At 48.3% G+C, this 20,021-nt stretch overlaps 1 protein-coding gene across 1 annotated transcript in view; it reads left to right on the forward strand.

Annotated features, from left to right (window-relative positions):
- Positions 1 to 20,021, forward strand: part of Prune2 (prune homolog 2 (Drosophila)) — a 171,861-nt gene that overhangs the window by 89,891 nt on the left and 61,949 nt on the right. The window contains exons 5-8 of the mRNA XM_013018427.1: positions 468 to 623; positions 1,676 to 8,219; positions 8,759 to 8,773; positions 9,036 to 9,762. Of these exons, the coding sequence (XP_012873881.1) occupies positions 468 to 623; positions 1,676 to 8,219; positions 8,759 to 8,773; positions 9,036 to 9,762 (7,442 nt within the window). The remainder of the gene's footprint in view (positions 1 to 467; positions 624 to 1,675; positions 8,220 to 8,758; positions 8,774 to 9,035; positions 9,763 to 20,021) is intronic.

Here is a 20,021-nt window from a genome sequence, read left to right on the forward strand (position 1 = left end):
GTGATGTTCAGTGTCTGATAGTGATGTCCAGTGTCTGACAGTGCTGTCCAATGTCTGACAGTGCCGTCCAATGTCTGACGGTGCCGTCCAATGTCTGACGGTGCTGTCCAATGTCTGACGGTGCCGTCCAATGTCTGACAGTGATGTCCAATGTCTGACAGTGATGTCCAGTGTCTGACAGTGATGTCCAGTGTCTGACAGTGATGTCCAGTGTCTGACAGTGATGTCCAGTGTCTGACAGTGATGTCCAATGTCTGACAGTGATGTCCAGTGTCTGACAGTGCTGTCCAATGTCTGACAGTGATGTCCAATGTCTGACAGTGCTGTCCAGTGTCTGACAGTGCTGTCCAATGTCTGACAGTGATGTCCAATGTCTGACAGTGCTGTCCAATGTCTGACAGTGATGTCCAGTGTCTGACAGTGATGTCCAGTGTCTGACAGTGATGTCCAATGCCCTGTCATTGCAGAGCTGTCTGCTCCACAGCAACGTCGCCAGTGACTTCAAAGCATTTACTGACAAGTTTGGTTTTGATGTCCTGATTCTGTTCGCCAGCTGCTTGTCAGAGCAGCTGCCGCGACGGCAGATTGCAGTGTATTCTCAGAACCTGGAGCTCTGCAGTCAGGTGAGCCCCTGTTCTGACTCCAGCCCCTTTCACTGGGCCCCAACTTTTGACAAGACAGGAACAGGTGGAGGGCTTAGAAGAAGCTGGCCAGGTAAGAAAGTCTTCAGGTTCCAAGTTTGAGGAAATGGGATGTATTGCATGTTGGTATTTTCATTTTGGGTTATGATACAAAATGCTTTGGTCTGGGCACTTGATAAAGAAAAGAAGTTTGTTTGTCGCCTGGGTCTAGAGATCCAGAGCATGGCATTGGCATGTGCTTGATTCTGGTAAGGATTTTATAGCAGATGACATTGCCATGACAGGAGTGGGTGCAGAAGAGATCACTTACTGGAAGGAAACAGGAGAGCAGCAAGACATCTGAACTTGCTTTATAACATCCCATTCCTAGCCAGGCACTGTGGCTCACACCTGTAATCCTAGCTACTCAGGAGGCTGAGATCTGAGGATTGCAGTTCAAAGCTAGCCCAGGCAGGAAAATCTGTGAGACTGTTATCTCCAGTACACCACCAGAAAACTGATAGTGGTGCTGTGGCCCAAGTGGTAGAACACTTGCCTGGAGCTGATGAGCTCAGGGACAGTGTTCAGGCCAGAGTTCAAGCCCCATCACACACACACACACACACACACACACACACACACACACACACACTTGAGGCTAAACATGGTGGCACAGGTCTATAGTCCCAGCTACTCACTAGGTAAAAAGTGGGAGGATTAGCCAGTCACTGGTGGCTCATGCCTGGAATCCGAGCTACTCAGTAGGCTGAGATCTGAGGATCATGGTTTCAAGCCATCCTGGGCAGACAAATACACCAGACTCCTATTTCCAATTAACCAGCAAAAAGCCAGAAGTGGAGTTGTTGCTCAGGTGGTAGAGAGAAAAAGCTAAGGGACAGCAACTAGAAACCTGAGTTCAAACCCCAGTATTAGCACATGCGTGTGCACACGCGCGCGCGCGCACACACACACACACACACACACAGAAAGACCCACTGCAGGGTGCAGAGCCTCCCTGAGCGCTCAGCCCTCACCTGTGCATGCCTCCCCCACAGATTTGCTGTGAGCTGGAAGAGAGTCAGAACCCGTGCCTGGAGCTGGAGCCCTTTGAGTGCGGCTGTGATGAGATCCTGGTGTACCAGCAGGAGGACCCTGCGGTGACCTGTGACCAGGTGGTTCTCCTCATCAAGGATGTCATCCATCGCAAGTGCCCAGAGATGGTCTCCAACAGCCGGACTTCCTCCACAGAAGCGGTGGCCGGCAGCGCCCCGCTCTCCCAGGGCTCTTCTGGGATTATGGAGTTATACGGTTCGGACGTTGAGCCACAGCCCAGCTCGGTGAATTTCATAGAGAACCCTCCAGATCTCAACGATGCGAACCAAGCTCCAGTGGATGTCAGTGTTGACCTGGTTAGCCCAGACAGTGGCCTGGCGACCATTAGGAGCAGCCGTTCCTCCAAGGAGAGCTCTGTGTTCCTCAGTGACGACAGCCCCGTGGGCGAAGGCGTCGGCCCTCACCACAGCCTCCTCCCGGGTTTCGACTCGTACAGCCCCATCCCCGAAGGAGCCGTGGTAGAAGAGCACGCACGGTCTGGAGAACGCAACGAGCACTTTGACCTCTTCCACTTTGACCCAGCACCCATGGCTTCTGAGCAGTCTCAACCATCATCACCTTCTGCAGACTACTCCCCAGCAGACGACTTCCCCAACAGCGACTCCTCCGAAGGACAGCCCCCCGCTGGGCCGACAGAACTCGAAGAGGTGGGGGTCCACGCGTCCACGTGTCCCTCCGAGTTCCTCTTGTCACAGGAGGGTAAAGATGGCCTGGTTGCGTTTGATGAGGAGTTTGTTCAGAGACCAGAAAGCCTCGGGGATAACTCTGAAAGACATCTCAGCATTGCAGGTTTTAGGGGGGATGAATCCCCTTCCTCAGACCGGCCGAAGCATATGGGAAAGAGGGTCCCACCAACTCCGATGAACAGCTTTGTGGAAAACTCACCACCCACCGAAGAGCCTGCCTCCCTCTATGCAGAAGATCTAACTCAAAAAGCCATGGACGCAGGGCGCCTGATGCCGCCGCAGACCCGTGTCCGGTGCAGCAGCTGGTGGGGCGGTTTGGACATTGACTCTAGAAACATGGCGGACGCGTGGAGTTCCAGTGAACAAGAGTCTGTCTTCCAGAGTCCCGAGTCATGGAAGGATCATAAAGCTAGCCCCATTGATCGGAGAGCCTCCGATTCCCTATTTCAACCAAAGGAGCTTGAATTCCCCAAGTCAGATCCCTGGGAACCTGCATTTGCTCAGCCCAAACCGGGGAGCCTTGGTCCTCAAGACCAGGAGGAGGAAACTGGACCGTTTGACGGCCTGAGCACTGAGAAGTCGCATTTGCCACAGGCTCCTCCCCAGGGAACAAACCACCCGATGGAAAGCTTTGCTGCCCTGTGGCATTCAGGCCACTCACCCACGGCCATGCCCGAGCCTTGGGGAAATCCACCCCAGGCCGGGGGCCGCGCAGCCCCCGGGTCATTCCCTGCCTGGAGTGTGTTTGATAAAGAAGATGATGCTGAAGCTTTGAAAAATACCTGGAATATTCACCCAACCACGGCAGAGACAACGTCCGTGAGCGAGCCAACGGAGTGGGCCACGGCCCAAAGTGGATTTTCTTTTCCTTCGGGAGATCGACTCCCTAACCCACTGAGTGCGGCAGATAACGTCGCAGCTCCCCAAGCGTGGGTCAGGAAAAACCCTGACTCCAGGGATCCTGTCTGCGTGTCTGGGAACCCCAGCTCTCCCCTGGAACAAACATGGAATAACCTGGAGCCGCTAAGGAAAGAGCCGAGTGGCGTGGCGGGTTCTCCAGCTCGGGGAAAGGCCTACGACGCAGTGGATTCCTGGAACCTCTTTGAGGAGAGTGTTCAGAAAGGCGGCCCGGAGGCCGTGGCTCCTTGGGAAGAGTCCTTCTTCTCCTATAAATGCTCTGATTACAGCGCCTCCAATGTGGGAGAGGATTCCGTGCCTTCCCCCTTGGACACCAACTACTCCACCTCTGACTCTTACACATCGCCAACGTTTGCTGGCGATGACAAAGACACTGGACACAAGCCCTGTGCTCAGGAGGAAGCGGCAGAGTCAAAAGATGTCCTCTGCCCCCCGGAGGAGGCTGAAGCCCCTGCCATGTCCCCCCAGCAGGCACCAAGAGATCGACTCCGTTCCGGGCCTGGGAACCTGGATATGTGGGCTGCGCCTCCGGCAGACGGCAATCCCCAGGGACATGCCGTGGGTGACTCAGATAAAGATTCACTCAGGACGGAGGAGTACCCCGACGCAAAGACCGTCTCCCTGGAGGAGGAGGAGGAGGAGGAGGAGGAGGAGGGGGAAGAGGGGGAAAGCAACCCCTCCAGTTATGACGACCCCAGCATGATGCAGCTGTACAACGAAGCCAACCGCCAGCTCTCACTTCTGCACAGCAGCACCAACTCGAGGCACGCAGCCCCCGACGGCCTTGACACGTGGAACAGAGTCATTCTGGAGGACACGCAGTCCACGGCTACCATTTCAGACGTGGACAATGAGTTGGACTGGGATGACTGCAGTGGGGGCGTGGCGTTTGCCGGCGATGGTCAGAAAGAAGGCTCTAGCGGAGAAAGGATGGAACCAGAGACCCGGTTCTCAGTGAGACAGCTGGAACCCTGGGGCACAGACTATCAGGAAGCAAACCAGGCGGACTGGGCGCCTCAGGCCTCTGGAGAGCACCCCAGAGAGCCCGCTTCCGGTGACGGCCACACACTGAGTGAGAAGAGCGGGCAGTTCATTGCAGACAATATATGGGATTCGGTCATGAGCGACAAAGGCCTGTCATCACTGCGATCACCAGAGCCGGCAGGGACCAGGGGTCCGGCACCAAGCAAAGCTGCTCCTGAAAGCCCCACCCATTCCTCAGATGGGCTCAGCCAGTCAGCGGCACCGACAGCTCCTCCTGCCCACGATCCGTACCCGTGGCCAGGAACTCTCCCGGCCCACGCCACATCCTTGACAGCCAGGCTTGAGACGCCAGGACGGTTTTCACCCACAGATCCCTGGATAGTTCCCAGCGATGGCCAAAGCCAGGGTGAGGATGAAACCCTGAGAAGCTCCGGCTCAGAGCACCTGGACAAAAACGAGGCCATAGGCTCGGGGTTGAGTAGCACCTTGGAGATTTCTGGAGAAGCGTCTGATGATCAGCCACTCTCCCCTCCAGTTCACACCGAACCTCAAGAAACCTGCCTCGGATCAGGCAACCTCAGCTCTCTTTCAGTTCATGGCAGTCCTCAAACTGAGGAAGCCGAAGAAGACCTGCACTATGAGAAAGGGTCTTTCGATAGCTTCCGTGGCGCTGCTCAAATAGAGAGGTCTACTGGAAAGCTTCAGACAAACGAGATCGATGAAGAGCCCCTCATACTGCACAGAAATTCAGTTGAAACTACCGAAGTTTCCGGTGATAGGGACTTAACAAAAAATGCAGCTTTCTCTGAACTGGATGTGGAGAAAAGTGAAGAATATAACGTTCTAGAACCAGAGAGCATGGACAAAGAACTTGCTCACGAGTTTCCTCAAAGCCTCAGTGTCTGTGATGGCCCCCTGGACGGCGAGCTGAGGGGCAGTCGCACAGGCTCTGAGATGGCTATGGATCTCGGTGGCGAAGCGGTCGCCGGAGGCCTGCAACCAGCCAGTTTGTCTGGAAATCAGGACAGAGACAGCATTTCTAGTGAGTACACTCGCTCAAGTGCATCCAGTCCTGACCTAAATGATTCTTCAGCCGCTCTCTCTTCCTGGGGTCAGGGACTCAATAGTGAGCATCAAGTAGAGAATCCAGATAATAGTGCACAAATCTGCCCGGAATCTGAACTCAGTATCACTGGCGCCCAAGAAAAAGATGTTCCTGAAGTGAAGGACTTAGAGGAAAACAGAAGGGATGGCTCTGAACGTAACTTGGGTCACAAGCTTTCCACATTTGCAGAGATTTGGACTGATTCAGTGGATGGTGATTCTTTATCCTCTCTATCCAGCCCAGAAACAGGCAAATATTCTGAATTTTCAAGTATGTACCAGGAAAGAAATCCCATGGTGAGTCATCAGGAGAAAAATGAATGTGACATTGTACAGCCACAAGATGCCAGGGTCCCGTCAGCCAGCTCAGCTTCCGAGGATGACAGCGTAGGCCGTGGAGCGCCAGTAGAGAAGGATGTCCATTGGACGGATACTCAAGTCACTCAGAGAGCATCCAGAGCTTGGGATTCACTGAATGAATCTAAGTTCTTGGTGACAGAGGCTCCCACATTTGAGGAGTTTTCCGATTACATAAGCAGCTCAGAACCAATAGAGAAGGAGAACACGTTACACCCATTCTATAACAACCAACAGAGCAGCCCCGTTGGGTGGAATGTCTCGCCACACTCCGAGACTCATGTACAGATCACTGCGGTGAAGAAGGAGATGAGCTCTTCTCCATCTACAGGAAAGCCAGGAGATGATGTATGGCAACTGTCTCCCGGAAGTGAACCAAAGGACACTGACGATTCTGGACTGGAAATGCTCGGCTTCTCAGCTGAGAGCCGTGCGTGGTGGGATGCCCCCCCGCAGGCAGGCAGAGCCGGTGAGAGTTCATTGGAAGGGAACGCGTCTGACTCCAGCTGTGGGGTAGAGATGAATGCTTCCGTCTACCCAGATGTGGGGCCCTGGGGAGAACCCATTCGAGGTGACACTGAAGCCCTGGAAACACACTGTACCAATCCTTTCAACGATCAGTTTCAGTCACCCTTCCTGGGTAGTCCTGGGGAGAACTCCCACGGGGAGCTTTGGAACATCCAGCCAAAGCAGCCTGACCCAGATGCTCAGCAGTTTAGTCAGCTTGTAATACTGGGCCACGTTAAAGAGAAGGACTTCAGAGAGCAAACCTTCTTGCCAGCTGCTGGTGATGAGCGCGCTCCTGAAACTCACACCCAAGAACCCTGTCAGGATACCGTGCTGTCTGTCTGGGAACAGAAAGACCCTGCATTTACTCCCATGGATGAAACAGAGCATACCTTCAGTGAGGGCCAAGAAGCACATTGGTGGGAACAAGGAGAGTCGTATCTCGGTGAGATGACACCCGCAAGTATCACCACAGACAATAACCCTGATGTTAGCTTCCCCTCAGAGTTGATCAGAGAATCGGGCTCTGAATGGGATAGCTCTGGTTCTCCCGAGGGATCCCAGGGTGCCTTTGCCCCAGACATTTTACACGGTAACTTCCACGAGGGTGCACAACTGGCCTCAGCCTCACCTGACTTGTGGGTAGACGTCAAGCAGCCCTTCAGTGTCAAAGCTGACGGCGAGAATCCCGATATCCTCACTCACTGCGACCGCGATGGCACCTCGCAGGCTTCCAGCAGCCCCGACGTCTGTCACGATTCTGACGTAAAGCAAGAGGCAGAACAGCACCTGGGCGGGCACCTGGCACCTGAGACGCAATCTACTGAGTTTTATCTCACAGAGCAGAGGAGAAAGGAAGAGCCCCGTTCAGAAGCTGGGCTGGAATCGGTCCCACGCGATTCAGAACGCTGTGCTGAAAAGACAGTCCCTCTGCCTCCCGCCAGTGATCAAGCAAACCCAAGCGACCCCCGGCAGCCTGCCTCTCATGCAGGTTCTCCCGAACCTTCTGAAACCAGTCAGGATGACAACGCGGGGTTTAAAACATCAGGAGAAGAAGCCGGGCCAGACACGGCACCAGTCTTGGAACTGGTTGACACAACAGTCCCAAGGATTGAAAATGTGGGAACCGACGTGTTTGTGACCAATCAGGTGCCAACGCTGGAAGGCAAGTGCTCTTGGACAGCAGAAGACTTTTCTCCTGGAAGTCACACAGGCGAGAGGGGCTCGTGTGCTGCGGAGCAAGCCTCGGCTCTGGTGACCGGCACCTTGCTGGCCTCGGACGCCTGCCTGGATGTGAGCGAGGCCGCCGGCGACCACAGTTTCAGCAACGCCTCCGGTCTCAACACTTCCACGGGAACCATCGACGACATGAGTAAGTTGACATTATCGGAAGGCCATCCGGACACACCAGGGGATGGAGACGCGGAAAAGCAGGACATCTGCTCTTCTGAAGCCTCATGGGGTGACTTTGAATATGACATCGTGGGCCAGAATATTGACGAGGACTTCATGAAAGAACCTGAACACTTCCGCTATGGGGGCGACCCTCCCTGGGAGGAAGATGCTCTGAAGCCATCACGGGCTCCGTACACGCCGCCCTTTGACTTATCCTACCTCGCTGAACCCACCCCGGCGGCTGAGACAGTGGAGGAAGCTGGCTCTCCAGCCGATGTGTCTCTGGGGAGTGAGGCAGCTGAGATGTTGCTTTCTGCCCTTCCTGATCAGAATGAGGAAAACCACCTGGAGGTCAGGAGTAGGCCGGCCGAGCACCAGAGGGTTGTGCTGCATATAGATGAGGACCCTGCCTTCCTTTCTTTGCTTGGAGGAAGAACGGGCTCCCACACCGAGTCATCCCCATCCAGCACTGGCTGGGATATGGAAGTGGATCATTCTGATTCGCCAGCAGATGGAGACAGAGGGCCACAAAACGGTAAGAAACCACGCCCAAGAAACTCGCTTCCATCCAACTGGGTGCCATTCGGAGAACACGCTCTTCCTACTAATGTAAGAAGAGAGAACTGAATTTTTTTTTTTTGATGTGTGCCTAGCCGTGTTCTGTACAACACCACTACAATTTAATCAGGGATAGTTAATATATATCCCTGGTTGTGCATGTGAAAATTAAACAGCAGTGCAAATCAAAACATTTTATCAAATGGCCTTTTTTTTTTTTAATGATCCTGGGGCTTGAACTCGGAGCCTTGGTGCTGTCCTTCAGCTTCTCCTGCTGAAGTTTAGTGCTCTGCCACTTGAGCCACAGCTTTATTTCTGGCATTTGGGGAGTTGAATTGGAGTTAAGAGTTTCCTCAGACTTTCCTGCTGGGCTGGCTTTGACACCTGCCAGGGCTGGTGTGAAACGCCAGTGCTCAGCTAAATTGCCTTTTTTTAGGTGAAGATTTGCAAAGATCACAGATTACAACAAGGCACCCATGGCTCACACCTGAAATCCCAGCTGCTTGGGAGGCTAAGGTCGGAGGATTTTAGGTAGCCTGGGCAGAATGTACTACAAGACTTCTCTCCATTTAACCACCAGAAAACTGGAAGTGGCGCTGTGGCTCAAGCGGTAAAGCGCTAGCCTTGAGTTGAAAAGCTGAGGGACAGCGCCCAGGCCCCAGAGTTCAAGCCCCATGACTGACAAAAATAAATAGTTTTTTTTTTAAAGAATCACAGGTTACATATGTGTTAATTAAGCCTTGCTTTTTCCCTTCTCACTTTCCTTTTCCATTTCTAGCTGTCAGCACTGAAGTATTAGAGTCACAAGAAATGACGATTGCCACCACAGATCCTGAGCAGATAACATCAGAATACAGAGGAGAAAAAGCCACAGAAATGAATGAAGAGCATCTGTCCCCCCATGTGGATTTTATTCTTGTAAGCCATGACCAGCACTCACTCCTGGAAGCAGAGGCCTATGAGGAACATGAAGACACACCCAAATTAGAAGACTTGCACATCGGTTCTGAAGAAACAGGGGTGGCAGGATCTCAGTTAGCGAGCATTGCAGTCACATGCCAGCCGGCCTCCTTAAATGAGAGCAAGGAACATTCTTCAGAACCCATGTCTTCTAACCATCACAAAAGGTCATCTCCCAAGAGCCCTACGCAAGAGCAGAGCTGGATGGTCTTGGGCCATGTTGAGGTTGGTGACTCAGAGCCAGCATTGTCTGGCAAGACCACAGATCAGATTTCGGATCCTAGTTTGGGCAAAAGTCCCCAGATACAGACTCAGGAAGAACTGAAGCCTCTAGAATCTTTAGCACTAGCAACAGTCAGCAACCGGGGCAGCCAATCAGAGAAGAGCAAGAGCCCGGGTCAGGCTGGCCAGGATGGAGTTCTTTTGCAGGTGGTCAGCCGTGACAATGAATGGGAAATGCTTTCACCACAGCCTTCGCAGAAAAACAAGATCCCTGAACAGGAAGTGGAGGAGGAGACTGAGTTCCTCGAGCCTGTAACTGGGCAGCCAGGGACAAAGGGGTAAGCAAATGCTAGATTCATTGCTCATTTTCTGGAGAAGCATTTTACTTAGAAATGGTGAGGAATTATGGACTATGAAGAACATAGTTGGTTATATTTATTGCAAGAAATATTATCAGTAAAAGCAGCTGCCAGGGAACTATCACCAAAGTGATGATTTGAGTATGCTTTCAAGCAAAAAATAGAGCCATTCTTCCATCTCTTCCTGACTCAACTCCACTCACTTTGGCTCCTATCTAACAAAACAGGCAACTAGTGGGATTAACATTTACTCAGCTTCAACTGGGTGCAAAGCAATTTGCACACATTTTCTCATTTTCTCCTTACATATTGGAAGATAATAAAAGCATAAATAAAATGGTAGTACGAACTGAGCACCAGCTCAGACCTGTAATCCTCGTTACTAAGAAGGCTGTGATCCTCAGATCACAGTTCAAAGCCAGCCCAGGGCAGGAAAGCCTGTGAGATTCTTATCTCCAATTAAACACTAAAAATGCCAGAAGTAGAGTTGTGGTTCAAGTGGTAGAGATTAGCATTAGTTCAGGGATGATGTTCAGGCTCTGAGTTCCAGCCCCACAACTGGCAAAAAAAATGAAAGTAGTTTGAGGGAGAGAAACTAAAGGGTTCAAAACAAAAAGTTTCTGTAACTTCCCTAGCTTTTCTCTGCCTCAGAGCTTCCCATACTTCATACGTTTCTGACAGACACACTGCCTGTCTTCTACACAAGACATTTTCTAGTTTTATGTAGCATCTAACTTCCTGATTGGGATTAGCAAATTCTGCAGCAAGATCAAAATCTTAGCGTGACCTGTGGATCACTTAATTGGCTGAGACATTGGCAAGTCATTGATCAAATTAGTGATTCCATTATTCATTCACTCACCGTATGTTTTCAGAAAATTTGCTCTGTGCCTCGTGTTTGGGTGGCCAAGTAGGCACCCAGCAAGTGTCAGGTTACCATTACTGCTTTTATGGATTAGTTACTTTGCTGAAAATATTTAGAAGCTGGGTACTGGTGACTGATGCCTGTCATCCTAGCTACTCAGGACGCTGAGATCTGAGGATCACAGTTCGAAGCCAGCCCAAGCAGGAAAGGCTTATCTTCAATGAACCCCCAGAAAATCGGAAGTGGCACTGTGGCTGAAAGTGGTAGAGTGCTAGCCTTGAACAAAAGAGTTCAGGGACAGTGCCCAGGCCCGGAGTTCAAGCCCCATGGCTGATAACCACCCCCAAAATAATTACAGTCCTTATTTCTCTATGAGATAAATTTGGTAAGGATAGAATTCATCTCTTTTCTTTAAAGTGTAATAGAGGATAGATGTGTGTATTTTGTTTTTTTTTCTACTCAGTTTCTGAAAGTATAAAGGACTGTATACACCCAGGGTGTGTCAAAGAATCTATATTCTGGGCCTGGTTGCTGACTATGTATTTTAGGATCATTCCCAGTTTATATTTCCTCATCTGTAAAATTAGAGGTTTGGCTAGACCATTCAAGCATTACTGCAGTATTAAATTGCACAAACATAAGTTGTGTGGAAACAGGAGTCCTCCAAGAGAGCTTTGACATTGCAAATTACATTTTTTCATGAAAGGAGCAGACAAAACCCACAAGGAACAGCAGGGGTGTGCGGAGGGATATTGAAATTCGGAGGGATATTGAAGTGCCAAAAGGAGTCAAAGCATACTCGGAAATGCAGTCAGGTTCAGTTGGCCTACTCCTTTTTCCTGTCAAGTTATTTCCTTGCGGAGAGACCTCACATCCGTTATCAGTAAGAGAGTAGCAGATGGATCCTAGCAACCCAGCTGGCATTAATGTGGATTGAGGGAAGAACTCAGCAGCCAGGCTGAGATGTGATTTGGCAATTCTTGTCTGCATTTGGCACATGCCCCTGAAACCCAACAGATGACAATCAGGGTTCCTTTGTACCACAAGCACCTTCTCTTTCCTTTGCTCATCTCTTTCCACCCAGTCTCTTGTTAGTATGGGAAAGATTTCCTTGATATTGGATCTTGAGAGGATACAGAGTTGTCTAAAACAGCCTGTCTCAAACAGGCTAAAGTGTATAATTCAATGGTAGAGCACTTGCCTAGCATGCTGAGGTCTTGCATCAATCCCTGAGCGCCAAGCCCCCAAGCAAAAAAAAAAAAAAAAAATCAAAGAAAAACCAGTAGTTCTCTAATGCCTTCAGGCAATGAGGTATCAATATCACCTGAGCTCCTATTGGAAGTGCAAATGACCAGCACCTTGACCCTCCCCTGGACTCAGGAGCTCTGGAGTAGAGCCAGATAGCTTTACTTCAGTAATTCCCATGATTTGGATTCACACTTAACCGCTACTAAGGTTCAATATGTCCACTCATGTCTGTAATCCCAGCTACTCAGAAGACAGTTGAAGGTTGACGGCCAGGTTGGGCAAAGGCATTAGCAAGAACCTATTTCAAAGAACAAATTAAACATGTGGTAGTACTTATCTATAGTCCCAGCTACGTGGGACTCAGAAGATAGGAAGATCTTGGTCCAAGGTCAGACTTGGCCAAAAACATGAGACTCATCCAAAAAATAACTAAAGCCTCCCGCCACCCCCACCCCCGCCCTGCAAAAAAAATAAAAGCTAGGCTTGGACTGAAGGGGGGAGGGACCGCGGCCCGGGCCAGAGTTCCCGCCCCATGGCCGGAAAAAAAAAAAAAAAAAAAAAGTCTGAAAGTTACAGTTTTATTGGTGGAGTGCTTGCCTTGTTGACAAGCAAGAGACTCTGAGTTTAAACTCAGGAATTACAATTGTCAGTCATAGTATTCTAGGAGTTTAAATTTAAAATAAAGACTGGGACATCAGTAATGGTTAAAATAGTGAATGACCAATGTTAATTTAAACATGAGGAACAACTATTTATGGTTGTGTGCTATAGACCAGCAACTAAGTACTCTACCTGTATGCTCATTGCCTTTTCCTTTTCCCTTTCTTTTTTCTCTTTTGATCCTGTGAATTAAACCCAGGTCCTCACAAAGGGTAAGCTAGCATAGCCACAATCCATAAACCTTTATTAAAGACTGGTGTGTTAAATAGAAAGGGATAAGTTCATCAAGGTTTGCCAGGGGAACAGAACATATGTGTGTGTATGTGTATAGATTACATGTGTGAGCCGGGCGCCGGTGGCTCACGCCTGTAATCCTAGCTACTCAGGAGGCTGAGATCTGAGGATCGTGGTTCAAAGCCAGCCCGGGCAGGAAAGACTGTGAGACTCCTATCTCCAATTAACCACCAGAAAACCGGAAGTGGCACTGTAGCTCAAGTGGTAGAGTGCTCGCCTTGAGCTGAAGAGCTGAGGGACAGCACCCAGGCCCAGAGTTCAAGCCCCACGACCGACAAAAAAAAAAAAAAAAAGATTACATGTGTGTATAGAGAATGCAGAAGCTCAGGCACTGATCAGATAAGGCCTGTCTGCATGGTACAGGGTCATTTTCTTGACTCAGTCTGCTGATTTCACTGGTAATCCCTTCATTAAAGGTACCATTCAGCAACATCCAGGTACACAAGTCGATTCAGGAATCATCGTCGACTCTAGTCATAAGCTCAAATAGTATGCTAGGAAAGCATCAAACCATTAGAAATCTTAAACTGACCATCTAAATGATAGAGCTGTGACCATCGATATACAAATGTATGGCATTCCATATGAATATGAGGCAAGGAAATGGCGCTTGAGGTGATGGGAGGAAATAATTCCCAAGAGGACTAAGAAAACAGTACTTATTGTCTAATCTTTTGGAGTGTTTTGTACAACAGAGGGGTATGAGAAAGGGGGAGAAGGAGTTAGACTTGTCAAAATTGAGTATATGGGAGTATCTGATACTCAGATTTGCACATAGATCTTGTTTACTGGCTCTGGGAAATGAACATGACCTCCAAGCCAGGTGGTGGTGCCTCACATCTGTAATCCTAGTCACTGAGGAGACTGAGATCTGAAAACTGCAGTTTGAAGCCAATCTGGGCAGGAAGGTCTATGAGACTCTTATCTCTAACTAACCACCAAAAAGGCAGAAGTAGAGTTCTGGCTTAAATGGTAGAGTGCTCACCTTAGCACAAAAGCTCAGGGACAGCTCCCAGGCCCTGAGTTCAAGACCCAGGTCTGCCACAAAAAAAAGAAAGAAGGAAGGAAGAAAGGGAAAAAAAGGAAGGAAGAAAGAAAAATGACTTTCAAACAATATATTTCATATTTTACAAAGTGCCCCTGTGGCTAACTCTCTGCCGTCTGTCTTTTCAAATTATCCCTTTTCTTTTTTCTGTCTGATTGGGATATTGAGAATACTTTTCCCCAGCGAGTGACGTATTAAACCTTCCTGTTTTCCATGAGACCTTCAGAAATCAGGGTCTTTTCAGCATGTGACTTTTGTGCAGGAGCTGGTTCTCTTTTCCACATGGATGTGAAAAATGAAAAACGAAGAAGTAACCAGAAGACTCTTTGTCTTAATGTTAAGTAAGGTGAACTCAGAAGATCTGAGCTATTTGAGCTGATGCGCCGTGTGTGTGTGTGTGTGTGTGTGTGTGTGCGCGCGCGCGCGCGCGCGTGTGTGCGTGTGCGCATGCGCCCATGAACTACAACTAGGGCTTGAACTCAGGGCCTGGGTGCCATCCCTGAGCTTTTTCTCCTCGAAGCTGACACTCTAACCCCATAGCTCTACTTCTGGCTTTTTGCTAGGACTGGCCTTAAACCACTTTTTTGATACTCTGTCCCAGCTCTCCACATCTGCCTTTGCCCACAGGTACTATGACATTTCACAAACTCTGAATTTCCCTTGATTCTTTACTATTTTTTGGCTTTTCCTTGAATAAAATATGGGAGACCAAACCTAGTACCGATGCTATGTTAATTTACTTTTGTACTTAGAGTTGATCATTTGATGTGTTATGTTTGGTAAGTTGGTGGTAATAATGAAATCTCATCAAAAGCTCTTACAGTTTAATTCCTTTTTTAAAAAAATCTCTTTCTCTCCCTGTGTCTCTTTCTATGTCTCCCTACGCTTCTCTCTCTGTGTTTGTCTCCTCTGTCTCAGGTTCTACCATCTTTGCATTTCTGATCAGTTCTATTCAGAACAAACTTTCAATAAGTGCCTGCAGATGTTAAAAAAAAATTCTAGACAGAGCAAGTTTTACTATTTCCCTTCCCAAGGCTGGTGAGCAAACTGATTTGATCAATGAATTGCTAATACTATCCAGAATAAGAATATGGTGAAGTAAAGACTTAAACTAGGGGGCTGGGAAGGTGGCTCAGTGGTAGAGCGCTTGCCTTGCATGCCTGAGGCCCTGGGTTCGATTCCTAAGCACCACATAAGAAAAAAGCCGGAAGTGGCGCTGTGGCTCAAGTGGTAGAGCGCTAGCCTTGAGCTGAAGAGCTGAGGGACAGTGCCCAGGCCCAGAGTTCAGGCCCCACAACCGGACCCCCCCAAAAAAACCAAAAGACTTAAACTACATCTTTGCTCTTTTAGCCATGTCCTTTTCCATGAAGAACGGCTACCAAGAGACACTTGAGCTTCTGTAGGCTAATTATTCATTTTACTCTCCTACTGCTCCATAAAGTTTAATAGCCAACGTTCCCAATAAAATACTTGCCTCTCACACTCCAGTCTTGCTACCCACTGAGTTCTTTTTTTTTTTTTTTTTGGGTGCGGTTGTGGAGCTTGAACTCTGGGCCCAGGCGCTGTCCCTCAGCTCTTCAGCTCAAGGCTAGCGCTCTACCACTTGAGCCACAGCGCCACTTCCGGCTTTTTTTTTCTTTGCTTATGTGGTGCTGAGGAATCGAACCCAGGGCCTCATGCATGCAAGGCAAGCGCTCTACCACTGAGCCACCTTCCCAGCCCCACTGAGTTCTTTTTGTCTGAGACCAAGGATTCAAAATGGGTATCTGGTGCTTAACATTCATTGACAAGCACCCTACTACCTGAGCCATGCCTCCGACCACACTCACTGAGTTCTTCTGACCCCGAGTACATTCTTGTGGCCTCAGCAAAACTTTGAGAGCTACTGTTGGGTTGTTTCCCCAGCAGGGCTGTGTGAGGGCAGCACCAGTGGCCAGAGGCCAGAGGGAAGCGAGAGAACCAAAGTCCCTAAGTAATTCACTGAAGGTTTCCAAATATCTATAGATATGCTATTTTGTAGTGAGGGATTTTAGAGCAAGAGAGAGCCCTGAGTGCTAAGATGGGGCTGACCAAGGTCGCTATCCTGCAGAAAGAACACCCACAGAGGAGCCCAACTGCACTGCATCGTTAGCTCCTTGTCTGGGGAACATCTAAGATGTGTGTTTGGCTGGAACTTTGTAATGTCAGCATTGGTGTGAGAGCTTCCTTAACAAGACAACTCTCAATGAACATTGATATTATTTGAGGAAGGCTGGAAGTATGACTTTCTAAAAAGGCAGGATGGATTAATATGTCAGGACACAACAGGAAAGGGATGACACATTCTGCATAGGAAAGTCCACGAAATATATAAGCAAGGAGATAGTTACAACGATGGTGGCAGTGTGAGGAAGCACAGGAAAAGTGCAATGTCCCGATACAGTATTACCCGCGGCCTCAGCAATGAGCCAGGCAGAGATGACCAGAACCCAGAACAAGGCTCTCAAGAATTCATGGTAGAAGGGGCCAAGGTGAGAGGAAGGACAAACTTCTTGCTGAAGGAGGCCTGCCAGTCTGAGGCATTCTTCCTGGTGGGCTTGTCTTACCTGGCTGCCTTCCCCTCATCTGTCAACAGTGTCCTCATGGATCAAAACCACATGGGAAGATGGGCATGGGTGGCTAGCCACTCAGGAGGTTGAGATCTGGGGATCTCCAAGCCAACCAAGGCAGAAGAATCTGTGAGACTCGTATCTCCAGTTAATCAGCAGAAAAAGGCAGAAATGGAGGAATGGAGGTGTGGCTCAGTGGTAGAGCATCAACGTTGATCTCAACGTTGAGTTAAAAAGCCAAGCAAGATCAGGAGGCCATGAATTCAAGCTGTAGTACAGGTGCACATGCCCATGTAAGTGCACACGCATGCGCACACACACAGTCCCAGAGGATGAGGGAAATGGCAGAGAGCAAGATGAGAAAAGTTTAGGGGTAGAGCTAGACAGGTAAACATGTTATTCAGCACAGCTGGCTGGAGAACAGCAAAACCTCAGCTTCTGAAAAGTATACTGAGGTGTGTGTGTGTGTGTGCTAGTGCACGCATGCATGTGCACACAATATTAGCTAGCGGTTCCACCAATGTATTCGAGGATTTGTTTCCAGAATCTATGGGAGGCCTTTTGGAACAAAGATCACTAAAAAGCCAGGTGAAAATGGGGTCACCCTTTGGAGAATCGGATGCTACTGGACACCCTACATGTACACAAGCCCCACAACCACAAAGGATCATCCAACCCCAGATGCTCAGAGCACCAAAATCCAGAACATATTCTACCCCTGTGCTTTCCATTTGTCCCTAGCATTTGATTACCATTTTACAAGATCTCCATCTAGGAGACAGACAGACAGATAGATATCTCCAGGAAGGCAGAACTTTTGTCTTGTTAATCACTGCACCCCTGGTGCTTAGATTAACACCTGCTAAATACCAGGTGCCCAATTGAGTGAATGGAAAAGAATATACCATGGCTAGGCTCTGGTTTAGTCCTAGCTACTCAGGAAGCTGAGATCTGAAGACTGAAAGTCAAAGCCAGGGCAGCAGAAAAGTCCGTGAGACGTTTAATTTTAATTTCCAATTAATCATCAAAATGCTGAAGTGGAGCTGTGGATCAATTGGTAGAGCACAAAAGCTCAATGATACTGCCTCAGCCCCAGAACTGACACAATGAGTGGAAGGAAGGAAGGAAGGAGGAAAGGAAGGAAAGAAGGAAGGAAGAAAGGAAAGAAAGAAGGGGAAAAAAAGGGAAAGGCCAATTTTCCAAACCTATTTGCTCATAACAAAACTGTGAAATGTCAAGTTTTTGTTGCTCCAAAGTTGCAAAAATCCAACTTTTTTCTCTTGAAATTCAAGACCTTAGTTACCTATTTTTTCAGTGTTCTTACACTTCAACTCATTATGACTCTTCCTAGATTCTTATAACCTTTTAGTTTTCTTAAAGAGCTATCATTTGCTTCACTGAACCTCATAGAGAAAAATAGGGATGCTTCTTCAACACTATTCATTTTATCATCTCTTTCTTTCTATCTCTTTACATGACTATTATAATCTCTTCATGTTGAGTGTCTTTTCCTTATTGGAGAACAACAATTATTCTACTTAGCCATCTCTTATACTAGCAACTCAAGCAGTGGTTGACAATGCATGATCATCCAAAAACTTTTATTTTTATTTGTGAAAGCTCAACCCTTAGTCATTTGAAGGTACCAATTAGACTCTTGGAGAATAACTAAAAACTGCAGTAGAGAATTTGACATCTAGCATGCCCTTTTTATCAATATAATAATAATCAGAATGCTATTTATTGCATTTAAACAGTAATTCTTTTTTTTCACCTTTGCCGTGTTTACATTTTTTTTTAATTGTGAAAATACTGTACAGAGGGGTTACAATTACATGGGCAAGGTAATGAGTACATTTCTTATCAAGCATTGTTGCCTCCTCCTTTGTTTCCCCTTCCCATCCCTTCCCATCTCCCACCCCACCCCCTCGCCCTCTAAACAGTAATTCTTATTTAAAAAAAAAAGTATTGTAGGGAGGGATGAATGAGAATGTTGAAAGGGGTGACACTGATTCAGATACATTGTACTCATAAACTGCTTTGTTAAATGGCAGGTCTTTTGTACAACTAATTAAAGAGAATAAAAGTTTAATTAAAATATCACCTGATATAGGTGGCTCACTCCAGTGGTCCTAGCTATTTAGGAGGCTGAGATCTGGGGATCAAGATTTAAACCAGCCTTAACAGGAAAGCCCCCAAGGCGACTAACTACCAATAAAGTGGGAAGTGGAGCTGTGACTCAAGTGGTAGAGCACTAGCCCTGTGCAAAGAAGCTTAGGGGCAGCGTCCAGGCCCTGAGTTCAAGCTCCAGGACCAGCACAATTATTTTCCTGTAATCAGTTGTTGGTCTAAAACTTCCTATTATGTTTCTATTATGCAGGTATTTCTTGATTATTTCATTTGTCTGAACTGCATCGGTATTTTTTAGAAATAGTAGGAATAGCAAACATTTGTTGCAAGATTATTTTCACTCAATTAATCTAGCTTATCTGAACTTTCTGAGTAACATTATTAACATCCACTTTGTGAAGAAGCAGGCTGAGATGTCTCATCCAAACTTGCTTGTAAATGGAAAATTAGATTCAAATCACACCCTCCTGCTTCTGGGCTCTGCATGCTTAAACCAGAGCTGTCTAGACCATGGTGAGCAATGTCACTTTCTCTAGAACCTTGACTTGGATGTGTGGGTGTGTATGTATATTATATGTGTGCAGGCTGGTACTGGGGCTGAACTCAGGGCCTGCGTGCTATCCCTTAGCTTCATCACTCACAGCTGGTGCTCTGCTACGTTGAGCCACAGTTGTACTTTGGACTTTTGTGTGGTTAATTTAAGATGAGAATCTCAGGGACTTTTCTGATTGGGCTGGCTTGGAACCACGATCCTCTTATCTCATGAGTAGCTAGGCTTACAGGAGAGGGCCCTGGTGCCCCTGTTCTTTTTGTAGGCTCTACAAATCCCTAAACGTTGCTCATTAAAATGACATTGCTGTCTTGTATGAGTGTGTTGTGATGCTGCAGGCTGTGTGCACATGTGTGCATGCATGTGTGCGTGTATGTGTGTGCATGTCTCTGTGCATGTCTGTGCGGGTATCGTGTGTATGTGTGCATGTATATGTGCATGTGTGTGCAGGTGTGCACTGTGCATGTGTGCATATCTCTGTGCATGTCTGTGTGCATGTGTACGCAGGTGTCTGTGTGCATGTCTGTGTGTGTATGCGTATGCATGCGTGTGCAGGTGTGCATGTCTGTGTGTATGCGTATGCATGCGTGTGCAGGTGTGCATGTCTGTGTGCATGTCTCTCTGTGTGCATATGTGTGTGCATGTCTCTGTGTGTATGTGTGTACATGTCTGTGTGTGCATGTGTGTACATGGCTCTGTGTGCATGTGTGCATGCATGTCTGTGTGTGCATGTGTGTGTGCATGTGTGTGTGCATGTCTCTGTGTGTGTGCAGGAGGTTTCAAGGGTACTAAATCTGCGAGCTGTGTTTTGAGCTGGGCCTGGCTGCAGGAGCCGGCCTGAGTCCCCCCCCCCCCCCC

Source organism: Dipodomys ordii, unplaced genomic scaffold (assembly GCF_000151885.1).
Source record: "Dipodomys ordii isolate 6190 unplaced genomic scaffold, Dord_2.0 Scaffold40, whole genome shotgun sequence".
Taxonomy (NCBI): Eukaryota; Metazoa; Chordata; class Mammalia; order Rodentia; family Heteromyidae; genus Dipodomys; species Dipodomys ordii.